General features: G+C 43.5%; 1 protein-coding gene across 2 annotated transcripts in view; it reads left to right on the plus strand.

Annotated features, from left to right (window-relative positions):
• ATRIP (ATR interacting protein) overlaps positions 1-17,285 on the plus strand; it is a 59,108-nt gene that overhangs the window by 28,821 nt on the left and 13,002 nt on the right. For both annotated transcript variants that reach the window (XM_030206319.1, XM_030206320.1), the window contains one exon: positions 10,056-10,760. In XM_030206319.1, coding sequence (XP_030062179.1) covers positions 10,056-10,760 — 705 coding nt within the window. The remainder of the gene's footprint in view (positions 1-10,055; positions 10,761-17,285) is intronic.

Here is a 17,285-nt window from a genome sequence, read left to right on the forward strand (position 1 = left end):
CATCTCCTTTCTATCTGAATACATTTCGCCTTCATCGCTGTCGTAATACCTCTCCTACTCTTCTCCATACTATCTTGCTCCTTCTCCTGCTCTCCACTGGGGACATTAATCCCAATCCTGGTCCTCCACATCAGCTCTCATCTTATTTGTGCAGGTCACACCGTGTTATCTCCAATCTAATTTCTGTTCCTCTCCTCCCCCCTTCTTCCCTGCCTTTCTCTTGCGCTCTGTGGAATGCCCCCTCTGTCTGTAACAAACTTTCCCACATCCATGACCTTTATCTCTCGTACTCTCCATCTGCTTGCCCTAATTGAAACTTGGCTTTACCCTGAAGACTCTGCTTCAGTCGCAGCCCTATGCCATGGAGGTTATCTTTTCTCCCATACTCCTCGCCCGGTTGGCCACGGAGGTGGTGTCGGGCTACTACTTTCACCTTCTTGTAGATTTCGACCCTTTTTCCACCTCAGTCTCACTGTTTTTCTTCCTTCAAAGTCCACTCCATCTGTTTATTTGCTCCTCTGCCTCTCTGAGTAGCAGTCATTTATCGACCCCCCCCCCCACTGGGCTCAAGTGTTTCGGTTTAAACTAAACAAGGATAAAACTCAGTGTCTCATACTCTCGTCCCTCCATAACAAAATCACCAATACAACGCTTCCCTTTAAGGATTATGTTCTTCCAATCTCCAACAATCTGCGACTTTTAAGAGTGAATCTGGACATGCACCTACAGTTAGATAACCATGTGCAATTGGTCTCTAAAAGAATGTTTAATGCTATGTGGAGGCTCCTTCGCATAAGATATTTCCTTACCAGAGAGCTGTTCCATACCCTTGTGCATTGGTTAGTCCTATCCCACCTAGATTATTGCAGCGGGATTTATGCGGGCTGCAAGGTCTCTTTATTGAGAAAGTTCCAGACAGTCCAGAATACAGCCGCGAGACTGTTTCTGGGTAAACACCGATTTGCACATGCTCAGCCTCTGCGCTACAACTTGCATTGGCTACCTGTAAAGGAGCATATTATTTTTAAAATCTGCTCTTTAACCTACAAAATCATCTATGGCCATGCTCCAGACTATATGCTCAACCTGATTGATCTTCCGCCAAGGAATGCCACGCCTGCAGCACGGTTATATCTCCAACTACACTTCCCGAACTGCAGGGGTGTCAAATATAAGCTGATTTTCACCTCTTCTTTTCGCTACTGGAGCCCCAAATACTGGAATGCTCTTCCGCAGCACCTCAAAATGCAAATGGACCTCATCCTCTTCAAACAATTGCTAGATACTTCTTTGTTAAAATGTACGCCCCTAGTTACTCTGCTGATTAATATACCCTTCATACTCCCCTACCCTGCTTAGTTCCCCATTGTTAGCTGCTGCTTCCCTGGTCTTTCCTTTGTCAACTTTAACTATATTTTCTTAATTTGTGATTTTCCTAATTTTCTGTAAGCCACATTGTGCCTGCATGTGTGGGAAAATGTGGGATACAAATGAACCATAAATAAATAAGTCCCTTTCTTCCTTTCTCACTGACTTTGATGCCTGGCTTTCCTTCTTTCTTGAACCTTCATCTCCTTCCCTCATTCTTGGGGATTTTAACATTCATGCTAATGATCCCTCTGACTCTTATGCTTCTCAGTTTCTTGCTTTAACATCCTCTTTCAGTCTTCAACTGTGCTCCACTGCCCCCACTAACCAGAATGGCCACTGTCTTGATCTTATCCTCTTCTCAAACTGCTCGCTCTCCAGTTTCTGTGCCTCAACTCTTCCCCTCTCTGACCATCATCTGATAACTTTCACACTTAAACACCCTCCTCCCCAGTCCCGTCCAATCTTAACCAATACATTTAGTAGAGAGGTGTGGTAGCTGTGTTAGTCCACTCTTAAAGGTTATCAATAGAAATCAAACAAAATAAAACATGGAAAAGAAAATAAGATGATACCTTTTTTTATTGGACATAACTTAATACAAGAAATGTATTAATCAAGAAATGTATTAAGAAATGTATTAAGTTATGTCCAATAAAAAAGGTATCATCTTATTTTCTTTTCCATGTTTTATTTTGTTTGATTTCTATTGATAACCAATACATTTAGGAATCTTAAGGCTATTGACCCTTCTACTTTGTCCTCCAGTTTTTCAAATCTCTTCTCTACCACTATGTTATCCAAGTCTGTCAATGAGGCTGTCTCTTCCTATAATACTATTCTCTCCTCTGCCCTGGATACTCTCGCTCCTCCCATTCCCCGTTCTGTAAAACGTACCAAACCCCAGCCTTGGCTGACCTCTGGAATCCGCTACCTACGTTCCTGTGCCCGCTCTGCCGAACGCCTTTGGCTGAAATCGCGTGCCCATGCTGACTTCATACATTTCAAATTCTTGCTGACCTTCTTCCAGTCTGCTCTTTTACTTGCCAAACAGGACTATTACATCCAGTTGACAAATTCTCTTGGCTCAAACCCTCGACGTCTCTTTGCAACACTGAACTCTCTCCTCAAAGTGCCTTCACCTCCAACCCCCCCACCTTCACTTTCCCTCTAGACTCTGGCTGAGTTCTTTCATGATAAGGTTCACAAGATTAAACTTGAATTCTCAACCAGGACACCGCCACCTCTCCTTCCCTTAGTCCATTCTTTCAACCCTCCAACCCCTGCCTCCTTTTCTTCCTTTTCTGAAATCACTGAAGAGGAAACTACACATTTTATTTCCTCCTCGAAACTAACTACCTGTTCCTCTGATCCTATTCCCACCCATCTACTTAACACTCTGTCTCCTACTGTCATCCCTTTTATTTGTCATATCCTCAATCTTTCATTTTCCACTGCGACTGTTCCTGATGCCTTCAAACATGCCGTAGTCACACCACTCCTTAAAAAACCTTCATTGGACCCTACCTGTCCTTCCAACTATCGCCCCATCTCCCTTCTCCCTTTCCTATCCAAGATACTTGAACGTGCTGTTCACCGCCGTTGCCTTGAATTTCTTTTATCTCAAGCTATTCTTGATCCACTTCAATCTGGCTTTCGCCCCCTTCATTCAACTGAAACCGCGCTTACTAAAGTCTCCAATGATCTGTTCCTGGCCAGATCCAAAGGTCTCTATTCTATCCTTATCCTTCTCTATCTGCTGCTTTTGACACTGTTGATCACAGCCTACTCCTTGATACTTTCCTCACTTGGATTTCGGGGCTCTGTTCTTTCCTGGTTTTCTTCTTATCTCTCCCAGGGTACCTTTAGTGTATACTCTAGTGGATCCTTCTCTACTTCTATCCCACTGTCAGTTGGTGTACCTCAGGGATCTGTCCTGGGACCTCTTTTTTTCTCCATCTATACTTCTTCCCTTGGTACTCTGATCTCATCCCAAGGTTTTCAGTATCATCTTTACGCTGATGACTCCTAACCCTTATTCACTTGTTCAATACCCTTATTTTATCATCCTCACTTTAATATTCCCTTATCTCTTGTTTGTCCTGTTTGTCTTAATTAGATTGTAAGCTCTGTCAAGCAGGGACTGTTTCTTCATGTTCAAGTGTACAGCGCTGCGTACGTCTAGTAGCGCTTTAGAAATGATAAGTAGTAGTAGTAAGTACTATTAACAGAGTGCCGATATATTAAGTCTTGCAGTATACAATGGCTGACATCCTATGTTCCTCAAGGCTCGTAGCTAAGAGTAGACTATGAGAGTTAAGCATTATAGGCATCTCTGAAGAGGAAAGTTTTAAGGGGAGAGTAGAAGTCAGTGTGAGAAGTCATTAATCTTAACTGGAGAAGTAGGGCATTCGAAAGAGTAGGGCCTATACCAATAAAAGCTTTAGTGGTTATGAAATCATAACATATTTTCCAAAGAAAGGGGACATGTAATGAATTAGATTGAGATAATCATAAAGTCCTAGAGGGAATATAAGAAATTGGATATCAAGAAATGTATTAAGTTATGTCCAATAAAAAAGGTGTGCCTGAGTAGTGAATTTTTATGAATCAAGATAATGGTTTTGAAAGTAATTCGCTGTGAAACAGAAGCCAGTGCTCCTCTTTGAGTAGGGGCGTAACATGGTCATATTTGTTTGAGCCTGTCAGTAGTTTTATAGCCGTATTCTATACTAATTAGAGTCTGCGTTGTTCAGAGAGATTTATCCCATGTAAAAAGACTATTGAACTAATCAAAGGTTTGTGATAACAAGGGAATGATACTTAAAGTGCTTGTTTCGTGAAAGATGGCATATGGAAGAAATCATTTTCAGTTTATAGAAAATAGCCTTGTACTATAGTTCAAATAGGAGTATAATAGGAAAGAGTCTAATGCAATGCCTAGACTTTTTAGAGTGGGTTGAAATAGTACTAGGGATCCTGCTAAGTTAATAGAAAGATTTAAGTTAGGAGAGCCTGTGTTTTTTTCAGGACTGAGTTTTAGTTTTGCAGAAGAGAGCGAATTAGCTATTGTAAGTAGTTTTTGCATTCAAGGCAGTAGTAGAGGAGTAATCTAAATTGTTTAAGGTTGCAATTATTTGTATATCGTCAGCATATATGTAAGCAGTTAAGCCAAGAGTTTGAATGATGCTTAAGAGTGGAGCCATAAAAATGTTGAAAAAATTAGGGGCTGGAAGTGAGCCTTGAGGGATTCTACAAGTTATCTTAAGTGAATCTGAGGAGGAGTTTTTCCATTGAATATAGTAGTGTCTGTTGTAGAGAGAGTCTTGAAACCAATGAAGAACTGTTCCAGTGATACCGAGATCAGAGAGATGCTGAAGAAGAATGAAGTAACATAGTAGATGACGGCAGAAAAAGACCTGCACGGTCCATCTAGTCTGCCCACGATAAACTCATATGTGTATACCTTACCTTGATTTGTACCTGTCTTTTTCAGGGCACAGACCGTATAAGTCTGTCCAGCAGTATTTCCCGCCTCCCAACCACCAGTCCCGCCTCCCATCACTGGCTCCGGCACAGACCCCGTATAAGTCTGCCCTCCCCCATCCTAGCCTCTCAACCACCAACCCCTCTTCCCCCCGCCACCCAATTTCAGCTAAGCTTCTGTGGATCCATTCCTTCTGCACAGGATTCCTTTATGCCTGTCCCACGCATGTTTGAATTCCGTTACTGTTTTCATCTCCACCACCTCCCGCGGGAGGGCATTCCAAGCGTTCACCACCCTCTCTGTGAAGAAATACTTCCTGACATCTTTCCTGAGTCTGCCCCCCTTCAATCTCATTTCATGTCCTCTCGTTCTACCGCCTTCCCATCTCCAGAAAAGATTCGTTTGCGGATTAATACCTTTCAAATATTTGAACGTCTGTATCATATCACCCCTGTTCCTCCTTTCCTCCAGAGTATACATGTTCAGGTCAGCAAGTCTCTCTTCATATGTCTTGGAACGCAACTCCCATACCATCCTCGTAGCTTTTCTTTGCACCGCTTCCATTTTTTTAACATCCTTCGCAAGGTACGGCCTCCAAAACTGAACATAATACTCCAGGTGGGGCCTCACCAACGTCTTATACAGGGGCATTAAAACCTCCTTTCTTCTGCTGGTCACACCTCTCTCTATACAGCCTAGCAGCCTTCTCGCTACAGCCACCGCCTTGTCGCACTCTTTCATCGCCTTCAGGTCCTCAGATACTATCACCCCAAGATCCCTCTCCCCGTCCGTGTCTATCAGGCTCTCCCCACCTAACACATACGCCTCCCTTGGATTTCTACTCCCTAAGTGCATCACTTTGCATTTCTTCGCATTGAATTTTAATTGCCAAACGTTAGACCATTTTTTCAGCTTCTTCAGATCTTTTTTCATGTTTTCCACTCCCTCCGGGGTGTCCACTCTGTTGCAAATCTTGGTGTCATCCGCAAAAAGGCAAACTTTACCTTGTAACCCTTCGGCAATGTCACAAATATATTGAACAGAATGGGCCCCAGCACCGATCCCTGAGGCACTCCACTACTCACCTTTCCCTCCGAGCGAACTCCATTCACTACCACCCTCTGGCGTCTGCCCGTCAACCAGTTCCTAATCCAGTTCACCACTTCGGGTCCTATCTTCAGCCCTTCTGGTTTATTCAAGAGCCTCCTGTGGGGAACCGTGTCAAAAGCCTTGCTGAAATCTAAGTAGATGACATCCATAGCACGTCCTTGATTTAATTCTCCTGTCACCCAGTCAAAGAATTCAATGAGATTCGTTTGGCACGATTTCCCTTTGGTGAAACCATGTTGTCTCGGATCTTGCAACTTATTGGCTTCCAGGAAATTCACTATCTTTTCCTTCAGCATGGCTTCCATTACTTTTCCAATAACCGAAGTGAGGCTTACCGGCCTGTAGTTTCCAGCTTCTTCCCTATCCCCACTTTTGTGAAGAGGGACCACCTCCGCCATTCTCCAATCCCTCGGAACCTCTCCCATCTCCAAGGATTTATTAAACAAATCTTTAAGAGGACCCGCCAGAACCTCTCTGAGTTCCCTCAGTATTCTGGGGTGGATCCCGTCCGGCCCCATGGCTTTGTCCACCTTTAGCTTTCCAAGTTGTTCATACACACTCTGTTCCGTGAACGGTGCTCTATCCACTTCATTTTCAGGTGTACTTTTGCCAGTCCCTCTCGGTCCTTCCCCAGGATTTTCTTCAATAAAAACAGAACAAAAGTATCTACCAGATTGAAAGCAGCAGACAGGTCTAGTGTTAGAATAGTAATTTTACCTTGATCTAAATAATGAAAAAAAATAGTTGTTAAATCATGAAGAGTAGATGGTGGTGTGGTGGGGGATGTAAGGCATTGGTTTTCTCTAGGTAGTCGCTGAGTTGTTGAAGGACTATGTATTCTGTTATCTTTGAAATAAAAGGTAATTGTATATTATTAGATGATAGTTTAGGACATAACATTGTTGATCTTTTTGCTTTGGAAAGATACGAATGGTTTTCCACATTGCAGGGACAGAGCCATATTTAAGACTTTTGTGACTCAAGAGTGGAGAGGTAGAGATAGGGAATTAGTGAATTTTTAAACCAAATGAGAAGGAAGTGGATCCATGGGAGAGGTAGCTGTCTTGACTTTCTGGAGTGTTGCTCTAATATCAGCCAATGACAGGAGATTAAAGGATGTCAAGCCTACAGTTAAAGCTTGAAGGGGAGTGTAGAAGGGGATGGGGAAAGGGAAGGAAACATAGATCTGAGCATATTAATCTTATTGTAGAAATATGTGGCAAGATTTGAGGCAGAAGGGTAGCTGGAAGAAATTTGCCATTGGAGCTGACGCATCATCAGACTGCTGTGCCATCTTAAGAGCTGGACTGGAGCGGCTGTTAAATCAGGCTTTCCTTTTCGCCCTGCCATGCGTTCCTTGCAATCAGCTGCACTTCCCACTTACACAGATCGTTGATGACACAGAATCAACCTGTTAAAGATAGCTGATGGCGGTGGGGTTCAGCAGCCATCTCTAATGGTGACATCACTTCCTCTCTGCAATCTTTTCTCTATAACGTGCGTAAATTTAATCATAACATCTGGTCTTATATCCTGCTTACACCTTGCAGTTCAAAGTAGGTAACAATAGCATCAGGAGCCAGAAAAATCCTCTGGAAGGACAGTTTAAAAAGGGTGACAATTAAGCTTAAATTATGGTTAATCTTTCTGTAGCACAAATTTCTGAAAGAACAAGGTCTTAATATTCTTCCTAAATGACAGACAGGAATGAGGTAACCGAAATGCCACAGCACAATCCTTTATTAAAGCTAGAGCACTGGTTGCCTGTTTCGGCATGTATACAATACAAGCTCCTGATTTTTTTTTTTTTTAACAGTTTGCAAAAAAGCAATAACACAAACCAATAAAAAAAACAATATCACAACTGTTATACTGTTATTGTTCCTTACAATGCACATTACCATCAAACAAGTTCCTGACTTTAGTCCATAGGGGTTTACAATCTTCAGCTCCTGATATTTATCATTAATGTATTTCTACTATATCGGCCTTCTCACTCTCTGGGAACCCCCAGCAATTCAGATTTTCTGGATATTCATAATAATAATGTTTGAGAGATTTGTATGCACTGCCTCCATTATGTGCAAATTTAGTTCATCTACATTTGTTGTGGATGTCCTGTAAGTTTATCTGGCTGGGGTCTCTCAGAATGTGTTTTGGAACTCTTACTGTAGCATATTGTTTACTATCGGATATTGTGGGTGTGGGGAATATGTTATTTTCCATCAGCAAGCAGGCTGTAATCAGGCAAACAAGTGGGTGATGTCATTGCATAGCACCACAGCTGTCCCAGAGCTCAAAACTAGTGTAAAAGCTCTGAGATGTGTGGCACTTCAGTCCCTTTAGTTATGTTTTTTTTTTGTAATCTGCTAAATTGATGAAAAATCTCTTGTATCATCTAGTTTTTGGACACATTTCCAAAATTAAAAAAAAAAAAAAAAAAAGAGGCAAAGTGAAATGTATGCTTATTTTAAATTTGTCTTATCGTCTTAAGTGTTCACAAAAAGGCCCAGACTATGTTGGGCTTCACACACATCAATACAGGGTGTGTTTACAAAAAAAATCCAGGATTTCAACACACATAACAGATGCCTAATATATTTGACCTCTGTGCTCAACCAGGCCAAATGAAACCACTGCACAAGAGGAGAGGTGTCTGCTTGCACAGAAAGACTAAATGTCTTCTATTCAGAATCTGGTGACTTCTAATTATTCAAGGAAAAGCTGAAAGGGAATAAGGGACATTGATGATGTCTGGAAGCACAGATATTTGCTGCAGCTAGGATAAATTGGAATGTCTGTATAATCATCTCAGAGGTCCTTCAAGCATTGTATATTGACTTTAAAAGTTCAGCACAGTTTCATATGGATTCTTCTTAACCTAAAATGCATTCATCTTGGACACATTCATGCAGTTCTGAGCATAAATCACCTTCTAAGCCTCCCTCTAAACTGCCTGAGAAACACCATTACCTGAGTGCTGAGACGTTATGTACAAGCCACAGCGCTCTGCTTTTGTGCGTCTGGACCCAGTAAGAAACATTTCCCTACATACAGTTCTGAGGTCTGTCCATCCTTGTTCTCCCGTATCAAGTACTACTGTACACATAACTGCAGACTACATTCAGCCTCTCTTTGTGCACTGAGCTCTCTCCAGAGCAGAGCCTTCACAAATGTCATTCTGCTCACCTATTCAACTTTGAGAATTGGTGTTCCCACCTGCGCAGTAACAGTTTGAGGTTGTAGACTCAAGTCAGTTTTATTCTAATACTTGTGATGGTGGCTGATTCTTCCCTCCCAGCTTCATGCCCTCTGCCTCAACACCTCTGTTCCTTTTTGCAAAAGCTGCATAATGACTTTATTGCAAGAGCCTGCCAAGAATTCAATACCAATAAACGTATACAGCTCAGACCTCTCAATCCACAGGGGTTATGTCTGAGCAGAGAGATACATGCACCTCACAAGATCTAATAGGTACCTGGCTCTCTTCTGATTCAATACTGCAAGGAGGGCATTTTTACCTCCTTTCCCAGTTTGGAGGCTTCCTAAAGTGCTTTTGAGGAATTTCCAGACCCAGATCTGGATTTCATTCTAGATTCTGAAGAGGAAGAATTTTCAACAAGAACTCCATCTAACCCTTCACCTCCTCCACCTAGCAATGACTCCTTTGTGAGAACATTTCATACCCCAGCTTTGTTCAACACATGTCCCAAAATGTTCCCTTTCCTCTGCAACAGGAGATAGAACCTTGATCTCTCAAATTTTATAGATGTGCCCAAAGCACTATCTATGACTTTTTGCATGAGCAACATTTCACTTGTAGGTGTCAGCTAGTTTCAAAAAAATTGGATATGAAGAACTGGGCCAATGGGCTAAGCTACAGATATGCTGGAAGAGCCACACATACTCAGAACTTTTTATACTAGTTATAAGTTCTCAGAGCTGTTGTGTGCCTAATTAATTTTGCTGTCTACGGAAAGCAACAGCTACTATTACAGGTAGGCAGTTTATCTGTTTAAAGTATAATAATGCAGATCATTGCAGTTTTTTAATATGTGTTTTGTTTTTTTTTTATTGTTTTTGCAACTAGTGAATCTAAAGGAACATCCTGCCTCAGGGCAAAATTTTCCAAGAGTGAAACTCCTCTTTCATCCCTGAGAGAAGCTCAGAAGCTTGCAATAACTGGACTAAACCTGATTGCGATGGACGAAGGATTGTCACAAAAGAATGTGGCAGAAGACTGCAGAAGCTTATTCCGAATGAGCAAACTCTGTAAACTGCCGGGTGCTGTACACTTGTTGCCTCTGGTGGAGCACCACATCAGTATATACTGTCATGCTTTGCAGGCTGTGGAGAAGTCCAGGACTAGTCCTGAAAACCAGTCCCTGTCATCTTTGAGAAGCATAGCTTCCAGTACAGATGATCTTTTGTCTAGTTTGGAAAAAACTGCCCTTGCTTCACTAAGTGTCCTTTATTATTTAGTGTCTTACAGTCAAGACGTTGTTTGTACATTGCTTTCTTCTGATATAAGAAGGGACAACATTGCTGGGGATATTTTGACTCTGAAAAGGGAAAAGTCCTATGCATACAGTAATCGATGTGTTAATGAACCAAGTACTTCCAGACCACAAGAAGCAACTGAAGCCCAAACTCAGCATCCTTTGTTTAAAAGAATACTTCAACTATTGGATTTCTCCGTTGCTGTCGTGGGTTGCCAGCGAATACATACTGTGAACCAAAGTCTTAGAGTCTTGGTGGAACTGGCTGGAAATGCTACTGACAAATTATTATTCAGGTAAAATACACAGGCTTTTCAGTGATGGTTCAGTATTTCTAACATGATTTCATTTATAATTGCTATACTGGTCCTAGGAAAAACTGGGTTTTTATTGGATATTTAAAATATATCACAGTTTTGTTTTTTAGTGCATAAGTTTTCAGGATCACTCAGGTCTTGTGTTACATGTTGGTTTCAGCATGTATTTGTATACAGAAACCTCCCAGCAATGTAACAGAATGACATTATGCAGAAATACAATGTTAGGCATTGATTTCTCTAAATCATAATTTTATGCATATTTTAAAATGAGTTTTGATGCAGTTAGCTCATTCTGTAGAATCTGTGGTACCATCATATTGTTTCCTTTCATACAGTATCACATCTCATGATACATGAAAAATGAAATATGCAATGATACCCTGACAGAACCTTGTTTAGGAATCAGTTGGAAGAGGCAACACAATGGGCCTTATACAAATTGTAATGGAAAAGACGAGTAATAACAACATAAGGGAAGACATAAGTGATAAATGGAAACAAACGTTAGATTTTGGGGAAGTGAAAAGGTGAAAGTAAACATAAGAAGTAAATATTGCAGATTGGTCATGATTGATCCTAGATAAGACTGGGAAGGAAAAAAGGAGGAAGAACCTTTTACTGGAACACATGACAGCAGACAAAGTGCGTTTGGTCCATCCAGTTTGCCTAGTTAATCTGGTATATAATTCTAATGATATATGCCAGCTTCTGGCTGTAGAAGTGTGATTGCTTATTCCTTATCTAGGTCAGTTTTATTGTCTTCCTCTTTATTTCTGTACCATCCTGAGGAAATGAGCATACAGATCACCGTAGTTAAGTGCAAGACCCAGCAACCTACCCAAACTGGTCACCCATAGGAACCAACTTTTCAAAATGATTGAGGGTGCTAAAATTTTTTTTTTTACAGGTGGTGCATTCCCCCTTCGAGTTCCAGGCCTCCCTCCCTCTGAGTTCCAGGCTCTCCTCCCTCCCTCCGAGTTTCAGGCCCTCCCTCCCGAGTTCCGAATTTTAAAAGTCATCATACCTCTGGGTCCTGGCGGCAGCTGCAGCGGTGAAAGGTGTGCAGGCTCGGCGCTTCAGCCTTCCCTTCTCTCCTCTCTCAGCTCTGGTCCCGCCCTCATTTCCTGTTTCCGCAAGGGCGGGACCAGAGCTGAGAGAGAGAGAAGGGAAGGCTGAAGCGCTGAGCCTGCATGCCTTTCACTGCTGCTGCTGAGACCCCGAGGTAAGATGACTTTTAAAATTCTGGGCGGCATGCAGGAAGGCGAGGGCAGGCACCGGGCAGGTCGGGCTGGCGAAGGGAACTTGCGGTTCCGGTGGGTGAAATATTGGGGGTGCTCAAGCACCCACAGCATCGGCGCCTATGTCTTGCCCTGCCCTTTCCTTCCAGTCTTATCACTAAGCTTTAATTGTCTGAACAGCTATGAAAACTAGTTAGGCTTTTGCCTTGCTAAATGGTTCTGGCCACCACCAATCTACCAGTGTTAGTCCAGTTGATTTCTGAAGAATTTTAGCCTGTTGGTGCCAGCTTTTCACCCTGTGTCCTACAGTGCTGCTTGATCATGCTCCCTTTATCTGCACCTTGTTATCTTACCACTTTGCTGGATGGTACTCAGATATTGCCAGCATTGACCAGTTTGGTTTATAGGAACCTGTAACCTCCTGATCCCAGGCTGAAACTTTGCAGGTACATATTTTTGTTATCTCCTGCTTATTTTCCATTGTCACTGCTCTTAAGTGAATGAAGAGTGGATTGTTTGTAGCACTGTAACAATTCAACCCTGTTTTTAAGTACATAAGTAATGCCACACTGGGAAAAGACCAAGGGTCCATATAGCCCAGCAGGCCAAGGGCACCTGGCAAGCTTCCCAAACGTACAAACATTCTATACATGTTATTCCTGGAATTGTGGATTTTTCCCAAAGTCCATTTAGTAGCGGTTTATGGATTTGTCCTTTAGGAAACCGTCGAACCCCCTTTTTAAACTCTGCCAAGTTAACCGCCTTCACCATGTTCTCCGGCAACGAATTCCAGAGTTTAATTACGCGTTGGGTGAAGAAACATTTTCTCCGATTTGTTTTAAATCTACTACACTGTAGTTTCATCGCGTGCCCCCTAGTCCTAGTATTTTTGGAAAGCTTCACATCCACCTGTTCCACTCCACTCATTATTTTATATACCTCTATCATGTCTCCCCTCAGCCATCTCTTCTCCAAGCTGAAAAGCCCTAGCCTACTTAATCTTTCTTCATAGGGAAGTCGTCCCATCCCCGCTATCATTTTCGTCGCCCTTCGCTGTACCTTTTCCAATTCCACTATATCTTTCTTGAGATGCGGCGACCAGAATTGAACACAATACTCAAGGTGCGGTCAAACCATGGAGTGATATAATGGCATTATAACATCCTCACACTTGTTTTCCATACCTTTCCTAATAATACCCAACATTCTGTTCGCTCTCCGAGCCGCAGCAGCACACTGAGCAGAAGGTTTCAGTGCATTATCGACGACATCCAGATCCCTTTCTTGGTCCGTAACTCCTAACGTGGAACCTTGCATGACGTAGCTATAATTCGGGTTCTTTTTTCCCATATGCATCACCTTGCACTTGCTCACATTAAATGTCATCTGCCATCTAGCCGCCCAGTCTCCCAGTCTCGTAAGGTCCTTCTGTAATTTTTCACAATCCTGTCGAGAGTTAACGACTTTAAATTTGCTGATGACACAAAGAGGCTCATTTTCAAAGCACTTAGCCTCCCAAAGTTCCATAGAAACCTATGGAACTTAGCCTCCCAAAGTGCTTTGAAAATATGCCTCATAGTTATTCAATTACCTTGCTAGTTACTCCCATCTGTAAATCATTTATAAATATATTAAAAAGCAGCGGTCCTAGCACAGACCCCTGAGGAACCCCACTAACTACCCTTCTCCATTGTGAATACTGCCCATTTAACCCCATTCTCTGTTTCCTATCCTTCAACCAGTTTTTAATCCACAATAGGACTTTTCTTCCTATCCCATGACCCTCCAATTTCCTCTGTATCCTTTCATGAGGTACCTTGTCAAACGCCTTTTGAAAATCCAGATATACAATATCAACCAGTTCCCTTTGTCCACATGTTTGTTTACTCCTTCAAAGAATTGAAGTAAATTGGTCAGGCAAGATTTCCCCACACAAAAGCCGTGCTGACTCAGTCTCAGTAATCCATGTCCTTGGATGTGCTCTGTAATTTTGTTTTTAATAATAGCCTCTACCATTTTCCCCGGCACCGACGTCAGACTCACCGGTCTATAATTTCCCGGATCTCCCCTGGAACCTTTTTTAAAAATCAGCGTTACATTGGCCACCCTCCAATATTCTGGTACCACACTCGATTTTAAGGATAAATTGCATATCACTAACAGTAGCTCTGCAAGCTCATTTTTCAGTTCTATCAGTACTCTAGGATGAATACCATCTGGTCCAGGATGTTCTTTATATGTCTTTAATATGTTTGAATTATGTCACATGAGGTCAGAAAAGTCTAGGGTGCCTAAAAATTTTGGCTTTTTTTTTTCTTTTTAAAGCTCTTACCCTGGCTTCTTGAAACTTTTTTCTGTTGCCTAAAATTTGTTAAATATTTGTATATCCCTGCTGTCACACTGATTTTTGCCACTTCTAATAGTAGGCTATTCCAATCATCTATCATTCTCTCAGAACTATTTTCTCATGTTTTAATGAACCTTCTCCGAGGACAAGCAGGCTGCTTGTTCTCACATATGGGTGCTCGAGCTGTTTTCATTTTCTTTAAAAAAAAAAAAAAAAAAAGTTTTTTTCCCTTAGTTTTGTTAGTTTTTGCCCTCACGTTTCCTTTCGTCGTTGTGTGCGGCCATTTTGCCCGCCCGTACGGGTTTTCTTTCTTTTTTGTGTCCTTCCTTTGGCACCATCGCGAATTTTGATTTCGCCGCCGCTATTTTTCCGTCAATGACATCGAGGCTCACCAGCGGCTTCAAGAAGTGCACTTGGTGCAACTGGGCAATCTCAGGCACTGCCCCTCACTCGTGGTGTATCCAGTGCCTGGGGTCCGACCATCGCCCAGACGCATGTAAGTTGTGTCTTAGCCTTAAAAAGCGGACACAAGGGTCGAAACAAGGTCAACGGGAACGCCTGTTTGGAGCTTTGCCCGGTACTTCGACGTCGACAGCGGTACCGAGGTCAGCAGCGACGGTGTCGATGTTGGCACCGGAGAGTGCATCGACCTCGGGAGCGCAGGTAATGGCTGTCCAGAGACAATCACATGCTGGCAGCAGTGAACCATCGAGTGGATCTCCACCTGCCTCGAGGGTTCCTGCGATACAGGCCCATCGGGACCGACCCCTTTCGGACCCGACCCTGAGGAGGCGTGTGGATTCCATGTCCTCCTCGTCAGTACCGAGGGGTACCGGTGACATGCCTCAAGCAAAGGCAAAGAAGCACCGTCATCGGTCCCCTTCTCGTCATGGTACCAAGAGCTCCGGGGCGTCGAGGGAATTGGCACCCGTGAAGCATCGACGCCGGGAGGACCGCTCACTCTCCATACAAGAGGTGTTGATGCACCAGTCTCCGGACAGCCCGGTACTGCCTCCTCCTCCTTGGCAGATTCTGGCCTTGACTCCTGTACCGATGCCACAGCTTTTCTCGACAGACACTCTTGACGAGCGCCTCCATGCCATTCTTCCAGGGATCCTGGAAAGGCTGCTGCGACCGTCTGTTCCGGTACCGGAGGTGCTTGTGCCGACGGTACCATCGATAGATGCGGCGACTGGCTCCCCGCCTGCGGTGAGGCCCTCGACATCGGTGCCGCCTGCGGCATCAGCTGCTCCCCGAGTTAACTCCCTGTCAACGTCGATGGAGGGAGCTTCATTGCCGCCAGCACGGGAGTCAACTTCTCGGCATCGCCATTGAGGACATAGCTCCTTGGCGTCGAGATGGGCTCGGCTTCGGACTGCATTCAGAGAACTCCTGTCCGATACCGAAGGAGAGGCCTCGTGGGAAGCAGAGGAAGACCCAAGATATTTCTCTTCTGAGGAGTCTTGTGGCCTTCCCTCTGATCCGACTCCTTCGCCAGAGAGAAAGCTTTCTCCCCCGGAGAGTTTGTCTTTCTCGTCCTTTGTCCGGGAGATGTCTACGGCCATTCCCTTCCCGGTGGTAACTGAGGATGAGCCCAGGGCTGAGATGTTCGAGGTTTTGGACTATCCTTCCCCACTTAAGAAGTCATCCACTGTTCCTCTACATAATGTCCTTAAGCAGACACTGTTGAGGAACTGGATGAAACCACTATCTAACCCCACCATTCCTAAGAAGGTTGAGTCCCAGTATAGGATTCACGGGGACCCTCAGTTGGTGAAGGCCCAGTTGCCTCATGACTCGGAGGTTGTGGATTCTGCTCTCAAGAGAGCCAAAAGTACGAGAGATTTCGCCTCGGCGCCCCCAGGGTGGGAGGCTCGGACTTTGGACTCTTTTGGGAGGAAGGCCTACCAGTCAGCTATGCTCATCTCTAAATTCCAGTCCTACCAGCGGCTAAGGTGGTATTGCGAGGAGAGATAATGGCCTATTATTCTTTTAAGCATAAGGCGAGAGATAGAGAAATACTGCGCCTAAGAAAACAATTGGTGCAGGTGCGGCATCAGTATGCAGAAACATCGACTAAGGGGTTAAAAAATTCGCTCATCACGCTTCAATCCTCTCTCCAGGAGCTCCTTCATGAAAGGAAAACTTATGTCACATCTGATTAAGCAGTCTTGGGGGTTCACGACCCATAGTTCAGATAGGGGAGATGGTACTAAAGTACGAACAGATCGAGAAATCGCTGAAGTGTTTCAGAGGTACTATCAGAAGTTATATGCCCAACCGGAAGATACAGTGTTAGATGGGGAGATATATTGGAATAGCTTGGCTCTACCTCGATGGGGAGCGCGGGTGTTAGCTTGGCTTAATGCTCCAATTGGAGAGGATGAAGTTGCCTTGGTGGTCCAGCAGAGTGTCTTAGCAAAGACACCAGGACCTGATGGGTTCCGAGCTGAATTCTATAAACTATTATCTCCTTCAATTGTCCGAACCTTACAGTTTTTTTTTCTCAGTTTGTGTCTTCAGGGGAACTCCCACAGTCCCTGCAATTGGCTCAAATTATTTTGTTGCTGAAACCAGGTCAGGACCCTGCACCAACCTTCCTCTTACAGACGGATATCCTTGTTGAACACGGAAACAAAATTTTTTGCAAAAATACTGGCAAATAGATTAACACAGGTATTGCCGGAAGTAATTGCGGGGCCGCAAGTGGGCTTTGTCTGTGGCAGGACTATAACTCAAAATATGCGAAAGCTTCTCTCAATGGAATGTGTAGAATGGACGGGCCAGCCTTCTCTGCTAGTTAGTTTCGATGCAGAGAAGGCATTTGATCGTGTGATCTGGGGATTTCTTTTTGCGGTACTGCAATGTTATGGGATAACAGGGTTTTTTTTGGAAGCGATTCAAGTTCTCTATAAG

This window comes from Microcaecilia unicolor, chromosome 6, assembly GCF_901765095.1.
Source record: "Microcaecilia unicolor chromosome 6, aMicUni1.1, whole genome shotgun sequence".
Taxonomy (NCBI): domain Eukaryota; kingdom Metazoa; phylum Chordata; class Amphibia; order Gymnophiona; family Siphonopidae; genus Microcaecilia; species Microcaecilia unicolor.